Genomic DNA, 27801 nt, shown 5'->3' with positions numbered 1-27801 from the left:
TATGTGGGTTTGTATTTCTTTCCATTGCTCCACTGTCCTTTACCTCCATTGCATTATACCAGGTGATTTATTTCTAGCTCTTCCCATCCCACATCTTTACTCTTGATGTTTAGCATATTGTGTTTTGTGTTGTGCAGCCAACTGCATCAAGATGGAACATTGAATTCTTGGACTTGTATTCTCAGAAAAATGAGAGTCAGTGCTCTTTTCCATTTTATGACAATTAGAGCACTGAGTCAGGAAAAAAGTTGGGCATACATGTATATAAATACCATTTAAAGCATGTGTATAAGAACCATTGGTGTCAGTGGGACTTAAGCATGTGCTTAAAGTTAAGTTTCCCTGTATAGAGATGCTTTTCTGAATCAGGGCCAAGTTGCTGCCATCAGACTCATGGCAAGTTGCCAGTCCAGTCCTCAGTAGGGTAAATGTTGAGGGGCTCTGGCTTAGGTGCTCATGCAAACAACTGTGTACCCCCCCCCCCAATAAACATCTGTCTTGATAGCTTGGAACTTGTTTTGAACAAGCATTAATGGGTGTGCTGCATCTTTATGTCAAATACAAAGAGTGATGAACAAGGATTAAGTTTAACTTTGAATTTTCTGGTCTTTGTTGGGTTAAGTGTTTATATAATCCTTTGCTATATAATTATGGCTAATTTGGCCTATTCCTTCCACTCTTTATATTTAGAATATCCTCCCAATTAATGTTGGCCAGTTCACCGCTTCTGTGTATCATTCCAGCTGTAAAGTCCAAACTCCTGTTGTGTTGTATTGTTTTGTAGTCCACCCACTAGGACTTTTAGATTATACTCTTTCTGGGGCAGGAACTCTGTTATTTACTTTTGTTTGGCACATTTTACCATTGTATTATGTCATGTAAATCTATTGTGACATATACATCTTATGCTTTCACTATGTACTACAATTCTTATCCTAGATTCAAATTCCAAACAGGTCAGTATCAATATGAATAGTTTGATTTTTATCAGGAATCACAAATGTATAAATAAAGAAGAATGATACAGTACATAGTGAAAATATAAGATTATAATAAAAACAAATCTAATGGACGTACGCGTTTATTTGCAAAGTATAAATAATTGTTGAGCTGGAAAAGTTAGGAGTAATCGTGGCATAGTATGCCATCACTATTTCTCACATAATTAACAATAAATCATTTTTAGGCATCCTGGAATTATAATTTGCAGAATGCTTTTGTATTACTCTTCTTTACTTGCCATAAACTGTATAATAGAGTATTGAATTTGTTTTTCCCCCCAGCATATTCTACTGGCATTGAAGTTTGTCATGGCGTTTGTGATTCCTGATAAACCACGGGATATCCAGATAAAACTGGCCAGGTTGGAATTTGAATCTCTAGAAGCTCTCAAACAGCAGGTATGGGCAACTCACTTGGGGAAACAAATGTACTAGTTTGGGGGACCAAAAGAAAAGGTAAATTATGGAAATTGTCAGTATTATGCTTCTGTTTCAATTACATGGTATTAGATATTAGTATCTTAAAGGGACATACATAGTATCAATCTAACATGTAAAATAATTTACAAATTGTTTTTAAAAAAACCTATTATTGATGCAGAAGCTTTCAGTGATTTAGTCATTGATCATTCCAATTCAAACAATTTTTGGCTGGAGTTTAACTATCCTTTGTTTGCAGCCAAAATAAAGCAGTGTTTAACAGAAACAGAAGAAAATGCCTATCAATAAATATGAAATTGATTAGTATATTTTAATCACATCGACTGAAAACCAAAAAGCAAACAGCATTAATGCTGAAAAGTAAATTAAATTTTAAAAAGTACTTTACATTCTAATAATTTCAGTTATTGTTAGGTAACAGAGAGATCAACATTTTTAACCTGACAGTGTCTCATGAATTTGCCTTGAATTTGCCAGATTAGGTCAGGTATCTTTCATTTTTTTAAAAAAACACCCACTTTCTTGTTTATAATGATACTTTCTTTCCTTTGTAAAGAGCTTTGAAATCTATGGATTTAAAGCTCTCTATAAGAAATGGTGTTCATTGAACTGGCATCAAATGTAAATTGTGGTTGGCCACTGTATGGATGAATATTGTTATTGTAAGCACTCTTGGCATGGATTTTTTAAAATAATCATTTCAATATTTGTTTTGGGGGAAGGTTACCAAATAATTATATGAACATTATGTGAAAAAGGTAAACTAGATTACATTTTATTACCACAGTCTTAGCATTATTATTATTTTTTTATAAAATTTACATTTCAGTTGTAAGTAACATGTATCCCTTAGGAAAACAATTAGCTAGATTTTTGTACTGCAGAATCGATAGAGGCAAATGCATACAAGGAGACAGTAGTGGAAACCACAACTGAAAGTAACTAGTATGTGGTAATCTCAAGTGGTGGGAAGAGATCTCTCAGGTAGAACATGCCTGTATGGCTACCCTCTACAAAGAAAATAGATCATGAGGGGAAATCCGTGACCTAGTGGAAAGAGGAATAGCTATGTGGGGGAGGAACTGGGTGGACCTCCATAGGTTCCGAAAAATATTTGACTTTGAAGATATTTAGCTGAATGATCCAGTTACAGAAAGCAGACTTCCAGGGTAAAGATTAGCAAATAATGTAATTTTGTAATATTGGAAGCTAAAATGCGAAGTATCTGCAGTAGCTGATTACAATAAGCATTATGCATATAGCTGTCTGTCTACACTGAATTAAACTAATGTTGCATGAAATCATTTATGAAAATAACCCTTTTTTATTTCTTTGCTTTATTTATGAACTTGGGGATTTCCATCTTAACCTTCATAATTGCCAATATGTAAAAAAGTATTTCAGAGGCCAATTATCCATAAAAATAGGGATTTGGGACCACTGGGTCCTCAGCCACCAGAAAGTTGCATGTGAATTATGATGAATTTTAGGTTTTTCATGTGAGTATTTTAATTCTGGTGGTGGGCTTTCATCTGTTAGTTTTTGGCTCTTCTTAGAGATCTTGGGTGAAATCATGGCCCATTAAAGTCAAATGAGAGTTTTACCATTGACTTACTGGGGCCAGGATTTCATTCCTCATCTTCTGTCAGACTAAGAGTAGGATTTAAAGCATAACCAAGTGAGACAAACAAAAACCCCACTTAGCCTTGTGTTGTCTGTCCCATGTTCTGGACTGTGATTGTGCATGAATGTGATAACTTTTCACAGAAACAAGCACAAAACAAGCATAAACTTTGCAAAAATATACCCAAAACCAACGTTAGGAAACCCCCCAAAGTTTCAGAGTTGAAGTCATATTCACACTCTCTCATCTTTCTTCCCTGCCACTTCAAAGTCCTTAGATGGTATTTTATACAGTGGAAATGAACTGGGGTGTATTAGGGCAGCAGCATCAAATGTTCCTATCAACACAACATTAGCGTTCACATTGTCCCAATGGTCACTACTGATTTGCAGAGGCAATATACTTAGAGTATACCAGTTATAGGTGAGTAATCGTCTGTACTCTGTGATCTTCAAGTGAAGTTGGAGAATACACTTTAACAAAAAAAAATCTTCTGTGGTATCTGGCAAAATATTATATTCATTTCAGCCAAACTGACTCCTGAAATATTACATTGCCATCACTATTAAAAACACATGGTCTTATATGATGTGTGTCCCTATCCAGGTCAAGACAGTCTTCCACAATAAAACCATAAAAATAAAATCCAAATTAAAATTGAATCTAAGACTCTACAATTTAGTTTTGTAGTTCTCTAATGGGTTCATTGTGAAGTTACCAGGAGTTGACAGTAGTCTTACATATCCTCTACTTAACATTTTAAAGAGCAGGACTGCTGCTCTATTTTAGTTGCTCCTTTTCTCTATTTTCATTTTGTAGACAGGCAAAACTAGTTCATCCACTGAAACCTTAAGCACAAGTGAATAAAACCACCTTTGATTAGAATATGCCAGTTGGAATCTACTGAGTGTGGTTCAATATGAATATATTTGTCAGCAGTTAAGACTTAAACTTCCACCCTCACATCTATGCATTAATTACCATAGTATGTGCCCGAGCCCCAAGTCTTCAGGGTTTGTTTTATTAATCATACTGAGAGATGGGAATTCTGCATTTCAGGGGAACTAAAATCCTCCAGTTCTTTTCATTCTCCATCTTCTTACAGGATAAAGAAGTCCTTGCTAGTTTTAGGATACCTATAATTATATGCACAAATAACCACCATCACCTTTTCAGATTTTCCTTGACCGATTCCATGTTATGTCTTTCATAGTTTGAACATGTCATGTATTAAGTAGTGTACTGAAATGGAATGATCTCATGTGGAGACTTGCTTTTATTCTTTAATGTCACATTAAAACAGCTTTGGTTTTCTGGATGTCAGCTGGCAAAATATCTGCACTTCAAAATAATTCATTGACAACATGAAAAGATACTGAGGCGTTTATTTTTAAAGCATATTTTCAAGTTCTTTCAGCTTCAAATAGTCAAGATAATCATAGATAAACCTTCTGGCAATAAACAGTAATTTAGTAATTTAGTAATTTAACTCATTTTAGTTTCAAAATTTGAAAAATTGATTTTTCTAAAAAACATTTTTTTTAAAAGCCAAAAAAAAAAAAAAAAGTTAGACTTATATGTCACATGGAAGCTTCCTCCTCCCCACTGCTGTGATAAGTGCATACCAAATCCCTCTTCTGACTACTGTCACAATTCCCTGTCCCCCGTTTATTTTAATGCATGAGAGATGCTAAAAGAGGGGTCGGTTTTTCCATGCTTGCAGAAGATCCTGATTGAGAATAGCTTTGGGACTTCTGTTCCCTTGAGACAGTAGATACCAGGTGTACATCACTCCGAAGTACCGGTATATTGCTTGTTGTCTGGGTGTGGAGGATTCCAGCTCTTCTCTGTTCAGACCCATCTGCTGGCTGATTACCTCTTTGACAATGATTTTGCACAATTAGTGTCCCATGTTCCTTGCTGAAAGTAGTATTCCAAAGCAGTGAGGAAGAGGGACTAGAGGTGGTGTGCTCTATTTTGTTATGTGGCCATAATCTCCACCTATTATCTTAAAAAAGGATAAAACTGCAAGAAAGTATGGCTTGGGGAAAAATCAGTAAAGACAGCTTCCTTGTTGAATTGTTTCTCCTTTTTAAGACTCCTCATTAGATAACAGGGAAAGACAGATAAGTGCCTTTAATAATAAATGTATTGAAAGGATAATAGAAACACTCCCGCCTCTATGACACTGGGATTAAACAAAATCATGAAATAGTCTGTGCTCTATTCCATTGAAATCAACAAAATATCAGAGTGTCAGGTATGTCCATTAGCACAGGAGGTGTGTGTTTACTGGACATATGTATGTAACTGGCAGATTCAGCAACAATGCTGCAGTTAACGCACTGTGCTGCCTGCCTATACTACGTACAGATAGTAAGTAGAGGGTTGTTGACGGTGGGAAGAACGTGAAGGACAGTGGAGGAAAGGAGAGGGAGAGGGCAGAATTGCTCATTGGTTTGTTTCTCTTTCATTTGTTTTGCTATGCAAACTGTTTGAGCACCTGATATTGGTATCTATTATATTTTCTTAACCTAGAAAACTGCCATGTTGTTTTGCAGCCAAATTATTTATAAATCTAACTATCACTCAAAACTGTCATTTGAGCTCAGTATATTACTGGTACCAATTCTCATGCTAGTTGATATAGATAAAATTTGCATACATTGAAGTAAGGGTGGGGGGATGTTGCATCTCAGTGAGCATTTCCTTATGGTGAATTATTGTCTTAGATGCTGAAAAGATTCATGCTGATATTGGAGTACTCTGCCAAAAATCTAGTTTCCTGATACAGGCAAATGTTGATTATGTAATTAAAGCACAAACTCACACATGGTGTTCAAATAAAATGGTTATTAATTATTTTTGTCCATCAGATTTTTTTAAAGAAAGAACCCAAACCTGTTTAAATTTAATTTGAAAAGGCAATTTCTCCCTAGTGAGTAATCTGTTGCTCCCGGACATCCTTTAATATAAGGTTCGTGTGTGTTTGTTAGCAGAAGGGATAGACTATTAATAAAATGTATTAGATTTTTTTATATATATTTTTAGTAAATGTTATCACTCATGGAAGTGAGAGATTTGTAACCAGTCATAGTGGAAACATGCAAACTTGCTCACATAGTTCTCCCAATATACTTTAATCCAAAGCATTCTTGATGCCCTAAAGATGGGCCCTTCTTGAGAGCATCCCTCTGAACCTGTCAATGTAAAAGCATTGGAGGAACCACCCTAAATGTAGAACTGGTGGGAAGGGGGCAGGGCGAGAGCCCAAAATGAATTGTGGGGTTAACTTCATTAGCCATTATAGCATTTTCTGTAATATCAATTTAATGATTCTCTATTTCTGATAACTGAAAAAGTGAGATGACACAGAGTCTATGTGGTATGGAGGTAAATTTACATTTGTAATGAGGGAATCGTTGCATAAGCATAGCATTAGAAATATGTATGAATGTTATGTGATTGTGATTAATTACATGCTGTTAACTGGGATAGGGGGGCAGACTCGCCGCAAAATTTAGTTTTATTTTTTAAACAACCCATTGGCTCTTTTTCTCATCATTGCCAAAGTTAAATTTGTTTCTAATGTCACATATTGACAGCAGCGAACCATTCTTGCAAAGAAACCTCAGTCTTACCTTTTTCAGCCTCTGACCTAGATCCTAGGAATGGAATTCAACAAAAGTCAAGCCTCTCTCCTCTGCATCCCCCCAACATCCCAGAGAATTGGTAATATATCTACAAGGAAATGTGGAGTAAAATGAGTAAGACTAGGTTAAAATTATGCTTAAACCTAAGCACTCTGCAGTTACAGCAGACTTCATAGGTTCAGAATCCACAGGGATGCCCAATTACATTCTGACTGTCTTGAACACAGTGAGGACAAACTCTTCCATTTCACATAAAAATGGGCATAAAGTGCACCAAGAATTCTGATTTCAAGTGACTGTTGTCACCCAACTATTAATAGGTATTTAATTTGAGAGAGTCTGGATTTTTATCAAAATTTCAGTATTGTCCTAACTTTTTCCAAAATGTCCTGTCTTCCCTGTTTTGTGTGCTGCTTCCCTGGCCTCCATTCTCCTGGCAGACCACTCTTCAGAAACAGCAGGAGGATGAGCAGGAGGAAGCCTCAGGATTCCTGAAAAAAGAGACATGCTATAAAAAGGGGGAATAACATTAGCCCAGCGGAGTTCAAACTTCTCATCCATCTATGTAAACTACCTCTGCTAATCCCTGGTGTCACTGCATTGTTTTCTGATTCTGTCACCATAGGAGAGCTAAGGTGGAGGGCCAGAAAGATCACTGTTACATTAGTGCTGACACTTGTATAATGACTGAGTCCATGCATGTGTTGAAGAAGCACTGCCCAACTATTGTGATGCCAAGAACTAGTATCTCAGACACCATAATTTTAACCATTTTAAAGGTAGAAACTGGTTCTGCCCACTGACACTATCTGAATATGTATAATTTTTGTTGTATAAGAGGTAGCACTTTGAGATGTGTGCTTTCATTTCAGTGATGTTATACCTGCCAATACGACAAGAATGGGATATATTTCAGTTGGTGTCTTTCCTCTGAAATTATATGCAATTCCATTGCCAAGTAACACAACAAATAAAAAGTGACAATGTATTGTGTATATAACAGCATAACGTTTACTCTCAGTGTTCATGCATTGCTTTATGCACAGGACCTAGAGTTTGTGTAGCACGTTAGATTTGTTTTCAGTTGTCAGTAGAAGAAATATTAACAAATTGTTCATTGAGGATCACATTCCCTATGCAAATATTTCTCAAACTCTCATTGCGGATCACTTCTTAATGGTGGAATCCTCTTATGGACCATCTCTCTTCCAACTCTCCAATATCCAATTCCTTACCTTCCGTGCAATATCTATAGAGTTTGGTTATTTGAAAACAGTAATGTTAGGACAACATTAAGAAAAGATAAAAATAAGCTCACTTTGGATATGGCTGGTTACGTTACTTCCATACTATATTCCCTATTTTTTTAATCTGTGCTGTTTATTTCTTCTCTCTCGGGGTAGGACTAGCCATTTATTAATACAAATTCTCCACTCTTTTCCCGCATCCTCACTGAAGGAACCTGTTCAGAGTCACTTGGCAGCTTAGTTCTGTCCCCTTGCTGTATTTTTGCTATTCCTCTGAAGCTGGCATCAGTTGCAAATTTGATTGTTGTGGAATTTGCCCCAGAGAAAAACCTGCAAAGTGAACAGATGGACATGAAGTAGTATGATGCAGTGAAGGTGTTTTTGTCTGATTTTGTTTTTAAGTGTAGTGGCTTAAAAAACCTCTGGTAGTCCTAAGAGCCTTTATCTGTGTTACAGCTAGCAGGAATCATCACTTACATGCATCTCCATTGTGACAGAAACAGCACCGTAGACCCCCACTTGTCCATAGATCAGTTAACAAACCACTGTCCTTTGTGAACAGAGACTTTAAAGACATGTTTTGTTCCTGACCAAAAGTCCTTTACTAGATCTTCTTAAATAAATCTTAAAAAATAATGTACCAATGGCCGAATTGATATCTATACTAAGTTTGGGTGTGACTTTCAAGAGTTTTAGATTTACAACAGACATGGTTACTTTGTAGGCAACAAAAGGTCACTTCTTTAAGGACAGCAAAATACTTTTTTCACGATTCTCTTAAAGCCGGAAGCTATTTTTTTCATTATCTATTTTAGAAGATTATAAAAATAAATATTTAATTTATTCTTTGCTCTCTGGAACACAGGCTAAAACTAGTTTTGAGATTTTCCTGCCCTAGAAAATAGATCTGAGATTAAAAAGGAAAAAACCTCATCATCACCCTTTTACACTGAAGGAGACTTAGGAGTGCTAATGAACAGCAAATTAGACATGTTTGCAATGTGATATGTCCAATGCAATATAGGACTTCATATTTTGTAGATATCGCATCATAAAACAGGAAGTTTTACCCAGCTGGTGTGATCCCAGTTGGAATACTGTATTAAATTTGGGGAAGTACTTTACTAAAAATATATTGATATATTGGAGGGATTTCAGAGAAAAGAAGGGCTGGAAGAATTGCCCTATAATAATAATAGGATATTGAAGACATTGGAAAGGGTTCATTTAGAAAAGAGATAAAATAATTATTCAAACTCTGGAAATCCTGTCTTACAGTGAAGGACGTAAGAAGTTCAATCTATTTAACTTATCAAAGGGAGGGTGAAGTAGTAACTTGATCCTGGTTTATAAGTGCCTATATGGGGAGAAAGTTTCTGGTAGTGGAAGGTTCATAATCTAATCTAGTAAAGACATAACCAGATCCAATGGCTAGAAGCTGAAGCTAGAGAAATTCAGATTGGAAGTAAAGAGTAAAAATGTAACATTGAGGATAATTAACTATTGTAACAACTTACTTAGGTATGTGGTGGCTTCGCCATCACTTGAAGTCTTGATATCAAGACTGAATATATTTCTAAAATATATGTTCTAGTTCAACTGGAATCATGAGCCAGATGCAGGAATTACTGGGTGAAATGCTAAGCCTCTGTTATGCAGGTTATAATGGTCTCTTCTGGACTTAAAATCTATGATCTACAAAAAGTAAATAAATTAATCTTACATAATGTGTCAGAAAGATTAAGGGGAACATAATAAAACTGTCTTCAGATACTTGAAAGATGTAAATACCCAGGATGAAGAGAGGAGGATAGCACAAGAAGGATAACTAGAAATAGATGAAAATAAGAAAGAGAATATTTAAAATTCATATCAGATAATCTTTCCTGACAATGGCATCTATTAGGTTATGGAAGAGTCTTCCAAAAAGTAGTGGAAGTCCTATCACCTGGTGTTGGGACATTTAAATGTATAATTTACATAAAACTAGTAACTGTATACAATGAGAAAATACTGCATTGGTAGGGAGATGGCTTATATGACCTAATACAATCTTGTCCATCTCTAACTTTTATTATCCTACAAAAATAAATACATTTGGTATCTCACACCAAATCAGTAATAATGTTTTCTAGAAATGGTATGTATGTATAGAAAAATCAAGTACTGTATATACTCAATCATAAGCCGGTTCATTTATAAGCCGACCCCTCTCTCCCCCGCCCCCCAAGATGGATAAGTAAAAATGGAAAATGTTTATGACCCGTTCATAAGCCGACCCTATAATTCAGGGGTCAGCAAACTTTGGCTCCTGAGCCATCAGGATAAGCCGCTGGTGGGCCGAGATGGTTTGTTTACCTTGAGCATCCGCAGGCACGGAGGTAAACCTAAGTAAACAAAGTGTCCTGGCACTCCAGCTGCTTACCCTGATGGGCCGGGACAGCAACTGATGGGGAAATTGGTGTGTGCGTGTGTGTGGGTGTGTGTGTGTGTGAGTGAGTGAGAAGCTGGGGGTCAGGGGAGTAACCCCTGTGACCACCCCCCACATGACCCCACCCCTAGCCCGGGACCCCCACACTCTCCCCATCCCATCCCTTCCCACCTTATCTGGGGAGGGCCAGGGGAGGATGTCTCTGGCCTGGTTGGAGCTGCTCCGGCAGGCTTGGCTGCGCGGCCACAGCTTGCTCCGGCGGGCCAGACCGGGCGGCGCAGCTGCAGCATGTTCCAGCGGGCTGGGCCGGGCAGCACGGCTGCAGCGTGCTCCGGCAGGCCGGGCGGCACGGCCACAGGCTGCTCTGGGGGGCCGGGCAGCGCGGCCACAGGCTGCTCTGGGGGGCGGGGCCTAGCAGGACGGCTGCAGCCTGCCAGCCCTGGAGCTGCAGCCTGCCAGCCCTGGAGCTGCAGCTGCTTCGGAGGCTGGGGGGAGAGCAGCATGGCCAGAAGTGGAGAGACTCTGGCCCCGCCTCTTCCCTTCTGGCTCTGCTGGCTGTGCTGCCTCTCCTTGCTCCCCCTATTGGGGGGAGGGGCTGTGTCCCACTTCTCCCTATCCATACCTGTAAGCCGACCCCCTTCTCTGGTGCTTCCCTTTTTTACTAAAAAAATTCAGCTTATGAACGAGTTGCAGAAACCTTGTGACTTCAATCCCTTATAAAGCTGCAAGTTTAAGATTATAATATAAATACAAAGCGGTTAAATCCTTGCTTGAAGTGGAAAACTTTACCTATGGAGTTGTGACCAGCACCTCCATGATATATAGTACTGTGGCCAGATCTCTGCAGTCCACACTGTCTGAATAATAGACACAATTCTATGCTATATATTTGATGTGTAACTACTATTTGTGTTTATTTTCATAAAGGTATCTTTTTACTCACAGCAGGCAGTTTTTTAAAGGCTTAACTGATTATTAGCAGCTACTTTTCCCTGGGATAGGTATATTTAAAAGTGTATCTATCTACTGGTGTATTGTGTGTTTAATGTTTTTCAGCAAACATTCATCATACTGGATAGTTTTGAGGGCAAAACTGTTACACTAAGATACAAATTTCAGAGACTCTGGTTTAAAGCTCAAAGGTTCTTAGCTTTTTAGGTCAAATTATCTCGTATCCTCTGACCATGTTTGCATGCATGTTAGAACTAAAATGCCACTTTTTTTTTTAGTTCAGATGCTGTGTTGCTTTTCTGTTGCCACGGTTAAAGAGAAAATACCTAGTAGTTAAAGCCCAAGTTTCAGACATAATCATAAGACACTTAGAAACTGATACTGAAATTCCTCCAGATTTTACTTTTCTTATACTTGATCACTGACATCTTAAAAGAATACTACTTTTGTTAGACTCATAACAACAGTGCAATTTATGCTCTTTCTACTGTATTGACATCAATGTAATGATGCTGGTGCAAAAATGAAAAATGCTTTGGCACAATGAAGTAAGATAGATATTCAAGTTTTTGTTAAATAAAAAATATTTCAGTTTCTGTAGACATGGCATGTGTAAGAAATCAGTTTCCTGAAAAGGTATTTTTTATGAATGAATAGGGAAATAAAAGCTATTTTTAAGATTCAAGGGAATGATTATAATGGGGAAATGGTTTTAAAAATAAGCATTATATACTATACAATTACTTTACAATCACTCTTTAAAAGCAAATAATAATTTTTTATTTTTTTTTCTAAAAGTAATGAACCTGGCTGATATCCATGCAGAACGCGAAAAGCACTAACTGAACTAAAAAGATATATTTCCTCAAAGATATTTTCAAAATCTGTTCCTTAATTGTTGAAAATAGTAGTTACAAACAAAGGATTTCCCCCCACACTCTTAGCAAATATTTATCATCCACTCAGCTAACTATTGCATTGTTAATAAATAAGGGGAAGAAACTTTTGTGAAAAACAGGGATTTCTCCTAACTCTAGCAAATGGCTGTGCTATGATAAGAGCTCCTGCACACACAGCCAGCAACCCGATATGTTTTCACCTGGTTAGTCTGTTATCAGAATCGTGTCTGATTCCAGGCTGATGCGAGGTTGAATTTGTAAACCTAGGTGTACTTACAGATGTTTTTTACATCTCATATCCCTGAGTTAAAGTGGAGGCTGGGGAAAGGGAGGTGCATTCTGATGGTCAAAAATCCTGGAGATCATTTGGCTGTCACAATATGTGAAAGTTATGTAACATGTATAAGTATATTATATAAGTGTTCTCCAGTGCTACAATCCACTAGCTGTTATTTTAAAACGAAGTACAGCTAGAGTATTAAAGAATATTAGAAAAATGTACTGAAAAAATATGATCCTAAATGATGTCTACAGTAGTAGTAGCACCGTGACCAGACAGCAAATGTGAAAAATTGGGACGGGGGTAGGGGGTAATAGGAGCCTATATAAGAAAAAGACCCAAAAATCGGAACTGTTCCTATAAAATCGGGACATGTGGTCACTCTAAGTAGCATCAGCAGTTTTGAATGAGTGATCATTCTTATGAATATATTAAAAGTAATAGGATTGTTTGTAATAAAGAACAAAGTTGAATGCACATCAATAATTTAAAAAGTTCATTTAGACAAAGTGAATTTGAGTTAAGAAAGGGCTTATCAGAGACTAAAGCTCACAGTACAGCACAATATTTTTATTTCACTGCGCTGTTTCAAATGGTGTTATGTTGGAGTCACTGGAAGAAGGAAGTCATTCTTTATTTACAATCTGATTCAGTATCCCTTTCCCCTTAATTTGGAATCAGGAGAGCTGCAGTTGAGTTTATATAGCCTTGTCTGACATCACTATTAAAGTCCTCCAAAGATCTGGCCAAAGTTCTCCAATGACATCAGTAACAATTCCCTCCCCTACCCTTATAGAAAGGATCCAAGGGCTCCCTAGCACATCAAAAATAATAGACCCGCTAATGGAGGAGACATACTCTTTTTCATTTTTCCATCTTTATGTAACAGGGAATCATCTCTTGCTAACCTCCTTCATAGGTATCACATTGGGCATTAGGGAGGACTCAAGAGATTGTTCTGTAAGCAGAAAAATGCATGAGTGTCACAATGAACAAGCCCCCTTCGTATCCTCCTCCAGGGTCCATCAGTCCAGTATTCATATGGTTATTAATCATGGCCCTACTGGGAACCCTAGGGTATGCTACCCTTTCCGCACAAGCCAGCATTGACTGTCGCCTCCTTATAGGATTAGATCTTCTTGTTAAGTGATGGTATAGACCTTCCCAATCAGGTCAGTTGGTGCAGTCACAGATCCTAGAGAAACAGGAGGAGGAGAGTGATGATGATCAGCATGCCAACACAGAGAAACTATTGATCCCAGCTATAATTTCATCCTTCTTCCCTGGTGAGGCAGGAAATTCCTCCATGCCTTGTCTCATGGACAACTTTACGGCATTCCAAGATTTGATGAAACACATGGCTGAAACCACTGGAGATAGTTTGCAAGAGAAATAGAACAAGCTGCTACACTTTCTGCATCCTTTCATGCCTGGTAGGATTGCCATGCCTATTAATGAGGGATTGTTGGACCGTGCAAAGGAATTGTAACAAATTCCAGCATCAATGTCTACTACATTCAAAAGAGGATGCATGTACCTGGTGCCAGCATTACTTACTGTAGATTCTGCTCGAGGGCATCGGATTTCCTGAACTTCTCTGCAGACTGCTTTGGATGTGTCTAAGACTACTGCCTGCACTATGGCCACATCTGGGGCAATGTGAAGATCCTTCTGGCTCCAGTCATCAGGGATACCCAGGGAAGTTCAAACAATTATAGAGGATCTGCCTTTTGAGGGATGTGACCTCTTCAATTCCAAGATTGACAAGGATCTCCATTTATTAAGATTCTAGGGCTAACTTACACTCTCTGGGCTTGTGCACCCCAGTCCCAAGGAGAAAACAAACCAGACCTCAAAGCTCTTTCAGGCAGTATCCCTCTGCCCTATGCTGCATTCCAACACTTCCCCCTCCCCACCCCCCGACCCGTGCTGGACATAGATGCTGGTAGATGTCCTAAGGTAGTGAGCCTTGCACCTGTTCCTCTTTGGGTTGGGCACTGGCCCCCTTTGCTTAAATGGGTCCAGAAGCCCCTGTCACCAAAACCCAATCACACCCACATGAGTCCTGAAACCATTTGTATGAAAGAATATTAGGCAAGGGAATGGGTGTACAATAGGCTGTAATAGGGAAGGGAAATTTAAGGGAATTCAACAACAGTGAAGCAATAGCACAGTTCCTTCCCCTACCTGAAGAGGTGCCAAAAATCTTTACACCCTCACCTGAGGCCTCTGATCCCAGTGGTGGTGTACATAAAGCTGAGATGTGCTAGCCTGGTGAGATGAGGCTCCTCTGGTGTCTACTCAGTCTGGACGTCCAGCCTGGTGAGGTATGTTACTCCTCAGCTACTCAGCCATCATCTTCTCTCAGAACATGCGTGAGCCTAAATCAAGAGTGCTCACAACAGGTCCCAAGCTAGAAGTGTCCCTCACAGGTCCTTTTTCCAGGCTCATGCACATCTACACCAGAGAAACAGTCTTTCTTCTTTGAGTGATTGTTCACATATATATTCCACAGCAAGTGTATGTGCACTCAGTGCACTCTAGTCGGAGACTTTTTGCAGCAGCACCACTAGGCGACACATGCGTCCCTGCTATCAGGCAAAGGCATAAAAGGAGAAAAAAATGGTTACTTACCTATATAGTAACTGTTGTTCTTTGAATGCGTTGTGCACATATACATTCTGTGACCTTCCCACCTTCCTTGCTACTTCAGACATTACATACAGTGGTGCAAAGGAACAGAGAGGGAGACAGTGACCATAAGCCCCTTTTTTGCCCTCACCTGAGTGCATGAAGAGTGCAGAGGCACATGAGTTGCCTAGTGATACTCTTGGCAGAAGTTTCCAACTTGAGTGCACTGGGTGTGCATACACCTGCAGTGAAATGTGTATGTGCACAACACATCTCAAAGAACAACAATTACTGCATAGGTAAATAACTGTTTTTCTTCCTTTCACTGAGGCCCCCCCCCCACATGCTACAGTCAAGATGTCAACCCCTGCTCTCCAACTCTTCCCAACTGTCACAGAATCCTCCAGCTTGCCCCTCTAGGCCATTGATCCTCCAGGACTTGGTTGCTCACATTTAGGTGCCATCAGCTGTCTTATTACAGTATTATAATCCACACAGGGCACCAGAACCACCAAGGAAGAAGTGGTTCCACTACTGATGACCCTCTGGTACTTCCTTAGCTACTGTGCACTCCATATCTGTTCCTTGGCAACAGGTTTGATGCCGTAATCAAGAACCCGGCAGAACCTACAGAGGATCTCTACCCATTTCCCCCCTCTTTTTTGACAACTGTTTTGCCTTTTTTCAGGAGGCCTCGGCTGGCATCATCAAGGACCAGTGGGCTTTAGAGTTCATCAGCAAATGATATTGCATACAGTTCCATGCTCTCCACCCTCGTTCCCCATTCCTCCCCATAGGACATGGACTTTCTTGTGCAACTTGGAACAGTGGAGAAAGTGCCCTTTGGGTTCAGAGGCAAGGGATTCCACTCCCATTATTTTCTTAATCCCAAAGAAGAAAGGGGGTTGGTGCCCTATCCTGGACCTTTGACATTTCAACAAGTTTGTCCATCGTTTCACGTTCAGGATGGTGTCTGTGGCCTCCATAATCTCCTTATTAGAGCATCAAGATTGGTTTGTGGCTCTTAATTTACAGGATACTTATGTCCACCTGCCCACACACTCAGGACATTGGGAAATACCTCAGATACCTGGTAGGGAATGCTCACTACCAATAGAGGGTCCTGCCCTTTGGTCTTTCCACAGCACTGAGGGCTGTCATGGGGGCTTACTTGAGATGGCAAAGTATCCAGGTCTATCTGTATCTTGACAGTTGGCTCGTCTGAGGGAAATCACCCCAGCAGGTGACCAGCTTGATCTATGTAATCCAAAGGTTCTTTGCTACTCTAGGCCTCAAAATAGAGGAAAAATTCACCTTTGATCTAACTCAAAGTCTAGAGTTCATAGGAGCCATGTTAGAAACAAGGTCAGTGAGGGCTTATCGCCAGTAAGAAAGATTCCAAACTATATTGGATCTTATCAATCACCTCCAGGCTGGTCCAAAGATGTTAATGAGACTGTGCCTCACGCTTCTAAGTCATATGGCTTCCTGCACCTACATGACTCAGTTTGTCCAACTTAACCTAAAAATCACATGGACATATAGGTGACAGTCCCACAAGAATAACTCTTCTTGTTAAAATCGTGAAAAGACCCATGTTAGGTTTGCAAAGAAGTAATTGACAAATGCAATCTTGGCTTGCCCATATCCATTTAGGCAAAGATCATTTTCCTATCCTGTCCCTTTGACCATGTCACCCCTATCTTTGTATCTCTGACACTGGATCCTCTGGATCCTTGTTTTCTACTGCATCAAACATACGCTGCTTGTTTTCACTTTCAAAGCTCTTCACAGTCAATCCCCACCCTACCTATCATCTCTTTCACTATTGAGCTGTCAATGCTTGCCTCCAATTGGCTCATAAGAATGGCCAAACTGGGTCAGACCAAAGATCTATCTAGCCCAGTATCCTGTCTTCCAACAGTGGCCAATGTCAGATGCCCCAGAGGGAATGAACAGAACAGGTAATCATCATGTGATCCCTCCCCTGTCACCCATTCCCATCTTCTGGCAAACAGAGGTTAGGGACACCATCCCTGCCCATCCTGGTTAATAGTCATTGATGGCTCTATCCTCCATGAATTTATATAGTTCTTTTTTTAACCCTGTTCTAGTCTTGGACTTCACAACATACTCTGGCAAAGAGTTCCACAGGTTGACTGTGCGTTGTGTGAAGAAATCCTTCCTTTTGTTTGTTTTTTGCTCATGTCAGCAGCCCCCATTGCTCACTTGCGGCTTCAGGCTTTCTCTCATGCTATCCCACACATGTTTGGGAGGCACTCCCCATAAACATCCACAACACTACTTCATTATTCACCTTCAAATCCTTCCTCAAAACTCTCCTTTGCTGTGATGTCTAAAAATATTTGTTGACAACACTTCAGTTGCTGGTGTACTGGCCTATCATGCTGGCCAGTATTGTCTTGCTGTTTCCTTGTTACTCCCCCATATGTCTATATCTACCTGTTGTCTCTTTTTGTTCTGTGTTTGAACAGTGCCTAGCACAATAGGATCCTGGTCCATGACTAGGGCTTCTAGGCATGACTTTAATACAAATAATACATGATAATACCCTTCTTGCCTCTGCCAGCCAAGACTGTGATGAAAGATGCTACCACTTAAAGACTGGAGCTCATTTAGAGCACCTTCAGACTCAGGGCATGTGGTCTCTGCCCAAAGCTTGTCTACATGTAAATGTTCTGCAACTTGTTGTGCAAAGCATAACACCCTGCTCCCATCATTCCAGGGATCCACAGTCCAAGTGTTGACAGACAACACCAAGGCCGTGTACTATTTCATCAAATGGGAGAGCATGGTCATGGCCACTCAGTCCGAGGCACATTGGGTTTGGTATATTCGTCATCAGATTATGCCATGGGCTCTGTACCTGCCAGGCACTCAGAATTCTAGCAGATCAGACATCTTCCTCATCTCTTGGACACCAGGATTGATGTACACATTCCCCTCAATCCTACTGATATCAAAAATCCTGAGAAAAATGAGCTAGGACAGAGGCTTGATGATCATGATCAACCTAGGATGGGCCCAGAGAGTTCTGGTACTCTGATCTCATCAACCTGTCATGCAGCCTCTGGTCGCATTACCTGCTTTGCCAAGCATAGTCTATCAGACTACGCAGACTATCTGCACCCAGAATCAGCATTTGTTGCATCTGATAGGTTGGATGTTGAGTGCCATAGAACTGCCACAGAAAGGAGTGGTTCAGCTAAAATTCAGATCATTGTGGTCCATAGCAACAAAAAACAAAACAAAACAAAAAAAAACCCAAACCACCACACTCGGCTCGACTGGCTTTCAAAGAGAAGGGGAAGGTATTTTGTTTGGGAATCCTAACATCACCTGCCTCCCTTGAAAATCCCATTTCTGCTGTTTTGGTCTATTGGCCAGCCCTAAAACAATCAGGAATTTCCATCAACTCCGTAAGGGTACATTTAGCAGCAATTTCTGCACATCACCCTCTTACTCAGAGCCTTATTCCATATTTTCTTACCCTCTAGTTGCTAGATTCCTCAAGGGCCTCTTACATATATTTCCCCCGTGGGCCCCTAGTGACCTGTTCTCATATCTTGTGTCCATGAAATACATAGTACCAAAACTTCAGCTCAGAGTGTAGGGGGGAATTCAGGGTCTCAGGCTAGTTCAACTTACACAGAGATCCATAAAGATAAGATGACTTTGATACCTCCCCTCAGTTTCTGACCAAGATTGTTTCAGAATTTCATTTGGATCAGTTTACTCACCTTTCCAAGCCCCATTCAAATTAAGGGGAAGTTAAACTACACACTTTTGATGGGATGAGGGCACTGTCTTATTATCTTGATAGGACAAGGCCCTTCAGGAACTCCCCTAGATTGTTTGTGACTTTGCAGACAGAGTTAAGAGTCAGGCCATATCCACTCTAAGAGTGTCTAAATGCGTATCTAACTCTATAAGATCCTGCTATCAGTTAGCTAGGTTAGATCCATCTATGCTTATTGCAGCCCACTAGGGCTCAGGCAGCCTCTACTACTTCGAAGAAGCATTCCTATCTCAGAAATTTGCAGGGTGGCTTTATAGGGATCAGTCCACATATTCATCTAGCCCTATTCCTTAATTGAGGCTTCCAGATCAGGTGCCCACTTTGGTAGAGCTGTACTGCAATCCTTATTTAAATGGGACTCCTAGCACCCACCTCCAAGCCAAGAGGTAACTGCTTGCTAGTCACCATCTGTGTAGACAATTACTTGAAGAAGAAAGAACTGTTACTTACATTACAGTAACTGGTTCTTGAGATTTGTTGTCAACATGGATCCCATGACTCACCCTGTTTTTACAGGACTATAGCTCTGGGATTCTGTATTGGCAAAGGAATTGAAGGGCAGTTGGGTCTGTTCCACCCTTTGGTATCCCCCATCTGAGGGAGTAGAGCATCCAGGTTGCAGGCGTGGCTGCTATGAACACTGCTAACCAAAAGAACCCAATCTTGTGCTTATGGGGACACTGTGAAGAATACCTTTTGAAGAACCCCAGCTACTATAAGGTAAGTAACCATTCTTTCACGTGCAGCCTTTAGGTGAACAAGAGGCAGGGAATTATCTTGATATTTAGCCTGGTATATCACTCATACTGGACAGTTTTCTTTGATTGAAGACAAAAACAAAGCTGATGACAATAGAGTAAATTTATCCCCAAGGGATTGTTTTTGGAAGAATTCCCCTTAGTTAACCATCTTTTTAGGGTTTTGTACTTGCAACCTTTTGTTTTTATTACATTTTGTTACATTTTATTTTTAAGTTGTTGTTTGGTTTTTGTTTTCTTTTGTTTTTGCTCTCTTCTTTTTGGTGTGTTTGAGTCTTGTAAATAACTTCTTACTAAATCAAATCTTTTCAATTCTGTATTCCTTCATTCTTGTTTGTTTACTTAAATCCTAATATTTATGACTTCCATAGCAGAGATAGTTAGGTTATATGCAGCAAATTTCACAAATCTAATTTAGTAAATGTAGTATTTGTCTGATTGCAGTTTACCCTGAACTGTAAACAGCTGTTAGACATTTTAAAATGGCCCTGTATTGTGAGTATTTTGAAAACATCAGTTTACTTGCCATTATATTGTTTTATAGCTCTAAACACAGCGACAATGGAATTTATCCAGGAAAACAAGCAGTCTAAAAAAGTCATTTAAGTACCCATGCCAACCCTGTCCCACTAGGCAGTTCATTTACATTGATTTTATTGGAACCCAGATAAAAAGCTAAAGAAGGACTGAGTCTATTCTGAATTGTACTGTGCCTTCATCACAATATTCTCTGTTTGAACACAATCTCCTAGTCCCCCAGCTAGATTAAATTGTATATAATTTACCCTCATTATACCCAGATTTCAGTATAGCATTCAAAATGCTTGATTCTCAAGAATTGTAGTACAATGAGAACAGACTGTGCGGTTTTGGAGGAAAGCCTAATGCAAACAAAACTGAATGCTGAAAGCTTCTGAAAATGAAAGCTGAGAAAGGTGGAGGAGTGAAGCTAGAGGTTGTTGCATATAAGATATATGCTTTGGCTCGATTCTTAATGTTGCTAAATTTTAGATTCATATTGAAGTCATGCAGTACTGACACCTTTTCAGTTTAAAAAAAACAAACAAACAACCTCTGCTTATACCAGTTAAGCAGTTAAAATATAAGGAGAATGCAGACCCACTTTTCTGCTGGAAACTATATCTGCTGTTTAAAGTTCATCTTTATTTTTTACTTTACAAAACATACCTGGGTGTGGGTGTGTAATATTTTATTCCCTTTTTAACTACTGTTTCTTTGGTGCTACTGAATCAGTTTGCAGGTTGAACTAGTGACGATTTTGGTGGCAATTGTGATGTTAAATCATTGCAGATAAATCATTTAGCAGCTGTCAGTAGATATTCATAAAGGAAGGGTCACATAAGTTGTCTGGAGTTTTATCAGGATCTCTAAACATCTGTAGAAAGAGAGCAGGTATGGACTTTGTATTGTAGTTATATGCATTTTATCATGTTACTTAGGCCATGTCTACACTACCACTTACGTCAGTAAAACACATCCCTGAGTGACATAAGTGATGCCAGCATAAGTGGTAGTGTGCACAGCGCTATGTTGGTGGCAGAGCTTCTCCTGCCGACATAGCTATCGCCACTCATTGGGGATGGTTTATTATGTCGATGGGAGAGCTCTCTCCTGTTGGCATAGAGCGGCTACACGAGAGATCTTACAGCAGGGCAGTTGTATTGGTACAGATGTGTTGCTGTAAGCTCTCTAGTGTAGATGCAGCCTAAATATTGTGTGTAAGTGTTGATTGTGCTGAATTCTTATAGGTGTCAAATACTTTATGGGAATGCCGGTGGTATTGCTGTTTTTTCTTACTTTGGTAACATAGTAACACTACAGTTCATTTACAGAATGAATGTCCTAATTTGAAAGTTTAGCTGAACCCATCTCTATTTGACAAGGTGGGTGAGGTAATATCTTTTATTGGATCAACTTCTCTTAGTGAGAGACACAAGTGTTCAAGCCACATAGAGCTCTTCTTCAGTTCTGCGAAAGGTACTCCCAGCATCACAGCAAAAAGCAAAGTGAAACTGATTGTTTAGCATAAACCATTCTCAAACCACTCACCGCTCAGAGGGCCAGCTTCCTCCAGGACACAGCAGTCTTTCTCCACAAATTCTGCAACATAAACAACCTCCCTCAGAACACCATCCTCGCCACCATGGATGTCACTTTCCTGTACACCAATATCCCTAACAATGATGGCATAGCTGCCTGCCTCATATATTTATAAAACAATGGACAACCTTCAGATATCTGCCCTAAACACATCGTCAAACTCATCCATTTCATTCTCACCCATAACAACTTTACATTCAGCAACAAACCATGGGAACAGCCCTGGGTACTAGAATGGCTCCCCAATATGCCAACCTCTTCCTGGGTCACCCGGAAGAAGAATTTCTGGACAAGTGCACCATGAACCCAATGATATACCTGAGATACATTGATGGTATTTTCATCCGCTGGACAGATGGGTTAAACTGCCTCATAAATTTCCACCACTACTTCAACAACTACCACCTGTCCATCAAACTCTCTCTGGAACACTCTCACACTAGCATCAACTTCCCTACCACAATCAGCTTCAACAATGGAACCCTACAGACAACTATATATAAGAAACCCACGGATCACCACACCTATCTTCACAGATCCAGTATCCACCCCAAACACATCAAGAAATCTGTTATCTACAGCCAGGCACTCAGATACCACAGAATATGCTCCAGGGAGAGAGACCGGGATATATACCTTAACACATTTAAACTACCTTCACCAAACGTGGACACTCCACCAGAGAAGGAGATCGCATCATGGAACAGGCAACCTAAATACCTCGAGAGAACCTGCTTCAAAACAGAAATCAAACCCCTCTGACCACACACCCCTAATCGTAACCTACCACCCCACACTGGAACCATATAGGGTAGCATCAAACAACTACCAACCATATTCAATGGGGACCCCATCCTGAAAAAAAAAACCCACTTCTGGCCTTCAAACAACCCCCAAACCTCTTCCAGCTCATCATCAGAAGTAAGCTCCCCACAGACCAGGACACACCAACTCAAAGCGGCACCAGACCCTGCCAGAATAACAGATGCAAAACCTGCAGATATATCTCCACTACTTCCTTGATCAACACCCCTACTATTTACCTTTCAAGATCCATGGATCCTACACATGCCTGTCACAACATGTGGTATACCTCATCCAGTGCACAAAATGCCCCAATAACAAGTATGTGGGTGGAACCAAATAATCATTATGCTCTCAAATGACCTCACATATAGGGTGTTTTTGTCTTTTATCATCTTCCTGTCAGCTGTGGGTGGACACTTTTCAAAAAGTAATCACTCTATATCTGACCTCATCCTCAAAGCAAACCTGCACAACACTTTCAAAAGACAAGCCTGGGAGCGTAAATTCATTACTCTGCTAGACACTAAAAATCATGGACTGAACAGAGACACGGATTTATGGCTTATTACAACAATCTATAACCTACTAACCCCCTCTTTTTGTCCTATGACTGCAGGGGTGTTAACGGGCCACTCTACCTTGAATGGTCCCTTACAATATCTTCTAACTACTTATGCTAAACAATCTATTGTTAGCTCAGTGGTTTGAGCACTGGCCTGCTAAACCCAGCGTTCTGAGTTCAATCCTTGAGGGGGCCACTTAGGGATCTGGGGCAAAATCAGTACTTGGTCCTGCTAGTGAAGGCAGGGGGCTGGACTCGATGACCTTTCATGGTCCCTTCCAGTTCTAGGAGATAGGATATCTCCATTATTTTTATTTTTTTTATTCCATCTTGAATTTTATTGTGATGCTGGGAGTATCTCTTCCAGACTGGAAGAAGAAATCTATTGACTCGAAAGCTTGTCTCTCTCACCAGCAGAAGTTGGTCCAATAAAAGAAATTACCGTATCCACCTTGTCTCTGTAATATCCTGGGACTGGCATGGCTACAACTGCAACCATCTAGATTTGTCAGTTGTTTTAAATTATGCAGTGAAGCAACATATAGTCGTATAGGTGATGATATTCTTCAGTGGGCTTAGGAAAGCCTTTAATATTGGATAGATGATCAGCAAATTACAAAGCAGCTAGATAAATAATACAACTAACCATGCAATTAAATAATAATGCCCTGGGAAAACTGATTTTGGGCTATGAGTCTAACTTGTTGCCTGTTTTTAAAGGGAGTTGTCCAATCATTTAAAGAAGGCACTTGCAGTTTATAAAAAGTGTTCAATTTTCAGACCCTTCTTTCTTTTTTTTTTTAAACTTCCTGATAGCAATGCTGTTTCCTACCATGGGATTCATATGGGTAACCCAATGGAGCAATACAAACATTAATGAAGAGCAGCACAATATACCTGGAGAACTTTTTGTAGAATATTTTCTGGCATTGTATCTTAAATCCGTTAAATATACAAAATGGAAGGGTTCCTTTTATATTAAATTGAATGAGGTTACCCAGAATAGGATGTAGAGAGAGAGAGAGAAGAGATGTAGAAGTCTCCCTGGGCCTAATTTTAATGCCCAGCCCTGGACTCAGCTCTGGCACAGTTGAACCAAACCTGACCCAAGAGTGGTGATCGAATCCTTTTCTGACCTGACCCGAACCTGACATTTCCCCCATAATCTGTATCAGCACTGCCACCTCATCCTTGGGGGTTGGCCTGGTGGGAGCTTCTTGCTCCCCACACTGCACAGCCACAATCCTTCTCCAGCTACCTCCTGCCCATGGGGTCAGCTCAGCCCCGGCTGCATTCTCCACTCCTGCCATCCATGGGTGCCTTGATTCACTGTGTGTGCTGCAAAGTGAAAGGTGCTGTGATACGTCAGCACACTCTCACAGTGCAAAGTGGCAGGAGCAGGCCATACAGCTGCTGCCGTGCCAACCCCATAGGCAGGAGGTGATCAGAGCCTGCCCGAGAAGGTCAGGTTGTTTTCTGACCTGACCCGATGTCAGGTTCAGGTTGGGTTGCAGGGCTCTTAGGAGGGGGTCAGGGTCAGAGCCCTGTGGGGATCCCAGAGACAGCTGGAATTGAGGAGGGATGTATCATCCTAACACTGTGAAGGAGCAATTGGAGAGGAAAGAGAACGACGGTCACAAAAAATGAGGAAATAATGCAATAATAATAAAATAATGGAGTAATATATTACTATTTAACAATATTATTACACTGTGAAAATAATATTAAAAGGAAGCATTTTAGGAGTACTTACAATTTCAGGCCTTTTGATGTGTTTTCCTCTCAGAGAAAGACAGGAGCACTGGTAAAAGTAAAAAAGTACAAGCAGTGTAATTGCTCTGCTTAAAAATTAAAAAACCCTCAAACTTACAAATATGAACATTAATTGCTCATTTTATTAATTAAGGCTACTTTTTGTGTTTTCATAATTCCCTCCCCCCCCCCCAGTTTTTAAAAAAGTACTCATAATTGTTGCTTTTATGTGCATGTACAAGTAAGGCCCTGATCAAGCTAACACTTATGCACATGCACAATCTTACCACATGAACAGTCCCACTGGCTTCAGAGTACAGATATATACTAGCATGTAAGTCTTAGAAGGGTGGGTGGGGCTTTAAATTCTTGTCTTGAGGTCTGATCCAGGTGGGAGGCCCCTGTATCATCCATCTGAAGTATCATTGAAATTAGTGGGGCTCCACAAAGTTTCAGGGAGTCTGTCTGCATGGATCAGCTTGCAGGATCAAGGTGCTCAACAACACGAAAGTAGTATAACAAAGCTCCATAAGACTCTTGACATAGTAGAGTTAGAAAGCCAGATCCTCAGCTAGTATAAATTGGCATAGTCAAATTGAATACAGTGTAGCTACACCAGTTCACACCAGCTGATGATCTGACCCATAATATAAATCTATCTCGCTACCAAAATGAATGTATTTATATTTTGAGCAAATAAGGGCTAGAATTAGCTCTGGCATAATTGGCTTGTTTGTGAATAACTTGTGCCATCTGAATTTGATCTAAATATTTACAAAAGTATATCAAAGTATATCAAAATACTTTCCATTTAAAATAAGCAGAACTAAAAGTGTGAAGGGATGCTCATAATTTGAATTGTTTGTAAATGATTTTTAAAAATTCAGTTTTCTGGTAGAGTACCCTTTTAAAATAGTATGTTCTGATTTTTTTAAATTCTGTTAAATATGTGTGTGTGTATCTATGCGTTCCCCCCCCCCCCACCCACCCACACACATACCTATAAAAACATGGGTATTTCGGTTCCCCTGGTGATTTTATGTAAGTCTTTTGCCCAGGATTAAAAACCTCACCACCTCATATGATTGTACCCACCCCTTCTCCCTAGGACCTATTGATGCCAATTGACAGAAGGTACAGAGGGGATGTGTGGGGTTTTACAGGGATCCCCTGTGCCAGGTACATGCATAATAATTCACCAAAGGGTGGCATGTAAGGTATCTACCAAGAACCAGTAGCTTACTGGTCACCACAGGTAATATTTAAGAAGTTATGTATTTATACTGGAAATTAAGTTCTTAAAGCCTTGAAGTTAAAAGCAGGTCACATGGAGGTGACAGGCCCTGGAGAGATTCTGTTCAGGCAGAGAGTAGGATATGCTTGTTTCTTGCTATCTGGTCAAGCGTGCATTGTACATTGTATGTATCACAATGAAGGCCTATTTGCATTATTGAGCCTGATGCTGATCAAAAAAGTGTGAAACCACAAGGAGAGGAAAGCTTCAGGAAAAAAACAAAACACCAGGGGGTATCTGTTTATGAGTAAAGATGCTGCATTTTTGGGTTATAACTGGGGATACTGAGGGACTCCCAGGATCCTTCATTGAGGAGATGAACTGTGTCAGCATGTTCTGCCTTATGAAAGGAAGGTCACAGCCAACCTGGCTGGAAAATGCTGCAAAGACTTTAGACAGAAAAATATCTTATTCATTAAGTCTACACTCTAGAATGCATGTTATTATTTTACTTTACATGTAACCATTTGTTTCCAATACTTTTACTTGCTACTTCTCACATCTCTATACTTTTGTTAAATAAACCTTTACTTGCTTTCATTATAAACGTATCTAAGTGCTGTGTGTTAAGCAGAGCTGTGATCTAAAGTGCAACTGGTAAGCTGGGGGGTACTGTTCCTTTGGGAGCAGCAGATCTGTGAATTCTGTGTGTCCAGCAGAGCAGGGGCTGGACACTCCAGTGAGCTGCTCAGAGGGCTTGGGAGTTGGAACACGCCTACTGGTTACCCTCAGAGGGACAGCAGAGCCTGCATAGGCTAAGAGGGGAGTGCTTGTGTGTTGTCCATGGTCAGGGAAGTCAGGGAGCTGAGACCCAGTAGGCACAGACAGGGCTTCCTCACGCTAAGGGCAGTTAGTAGCAAGGTGCCTCACAGCCCTGAATACACCTGGGAAACATCACACCCCCCTTTTTTTCCTCTGTGCACCCACATGCCTGCTACCTCTTCATCTTCAATTTCAGTTTCAGATATGTTGTCTTTGGTACCATAACCAGAGGAAAGTACATTGGAGCACCCCGCAGAGCAGTGTATGAGTGATGCAGTTGACCGTTAACAAAGCAGTGAAACTAATCATATACTCATTGTCAAATGCACACAGTAAACAAACTGGAAACAGAGACAAATATTTTCCCTCTAATCGCTTTCTGGTCTATTAATCTTAAGTGTTATTTGTAGCTGTAATGAATACAGAACCTTCAGCTGGAATTGTGATTTTCAAGTTTACCATGTCCCTTTAACTTAGCTTTACAAGATAATGTTGAGCAGCCTCTGTTAGCATGGCAACAATCAGCTATCGTGTTCAGAACATGGAGAGTGTTTAAATGGCAAGATTGCCTTCGGAGAATGTGTTACTATATTTAACATTTAGGGCCATTCAAAAATATCTGGAGCTACAAAACTTTTACAGCACAGACAATCTGCTGTTCTGCAGTGAATCTTCAGTCAAACAAATATGAGTGAGAAATCACTCCTAAGAAATACAGCCCAAAAATACATCTCTACAAAAATATAAAGATCTTTGCCAGCTTCTAT

The 27801-nt window shown here is 40.1% G+C and overlaps 1 protein-coding gene across 1 annotated transcript in view; it reads left to right on the top strand.

Moving 5' to 3' along the window:
• Positions 1-27801, top strand: part of ANO10 (anoctamin 10) — a 264625-nt gene that overhangs the window by 187576 nt on the left and 49248 nt on the right. The window contains exon 12 of the mRNA XM_065399449.1: positions 1284-1400. Within this exon, the coding sequence (XP_065255521.1) occupies positions 1284-1400 (117 nt within the window). The remainder of the gene's footprint in view (positions 1-1283; positions 1401-27801) is intronic.

Source organism: Emys orbicularis, chromosome 2, assembly GCF_028017835.1.
Source record: "Emys orbicularis isolate rEmyOrb1 chromosome 2, rEmyOrb1.hap1, whole genome shotgun sequence".
Classification (NCBI taxonomy): Eukaryota; Metazoa; Chordata; order Testudines; family Emydidae; genus Emys; species Emys orbicularis.
This window is presented reverse-complemented; position numbering and strand designations above follow the sequence as displayed.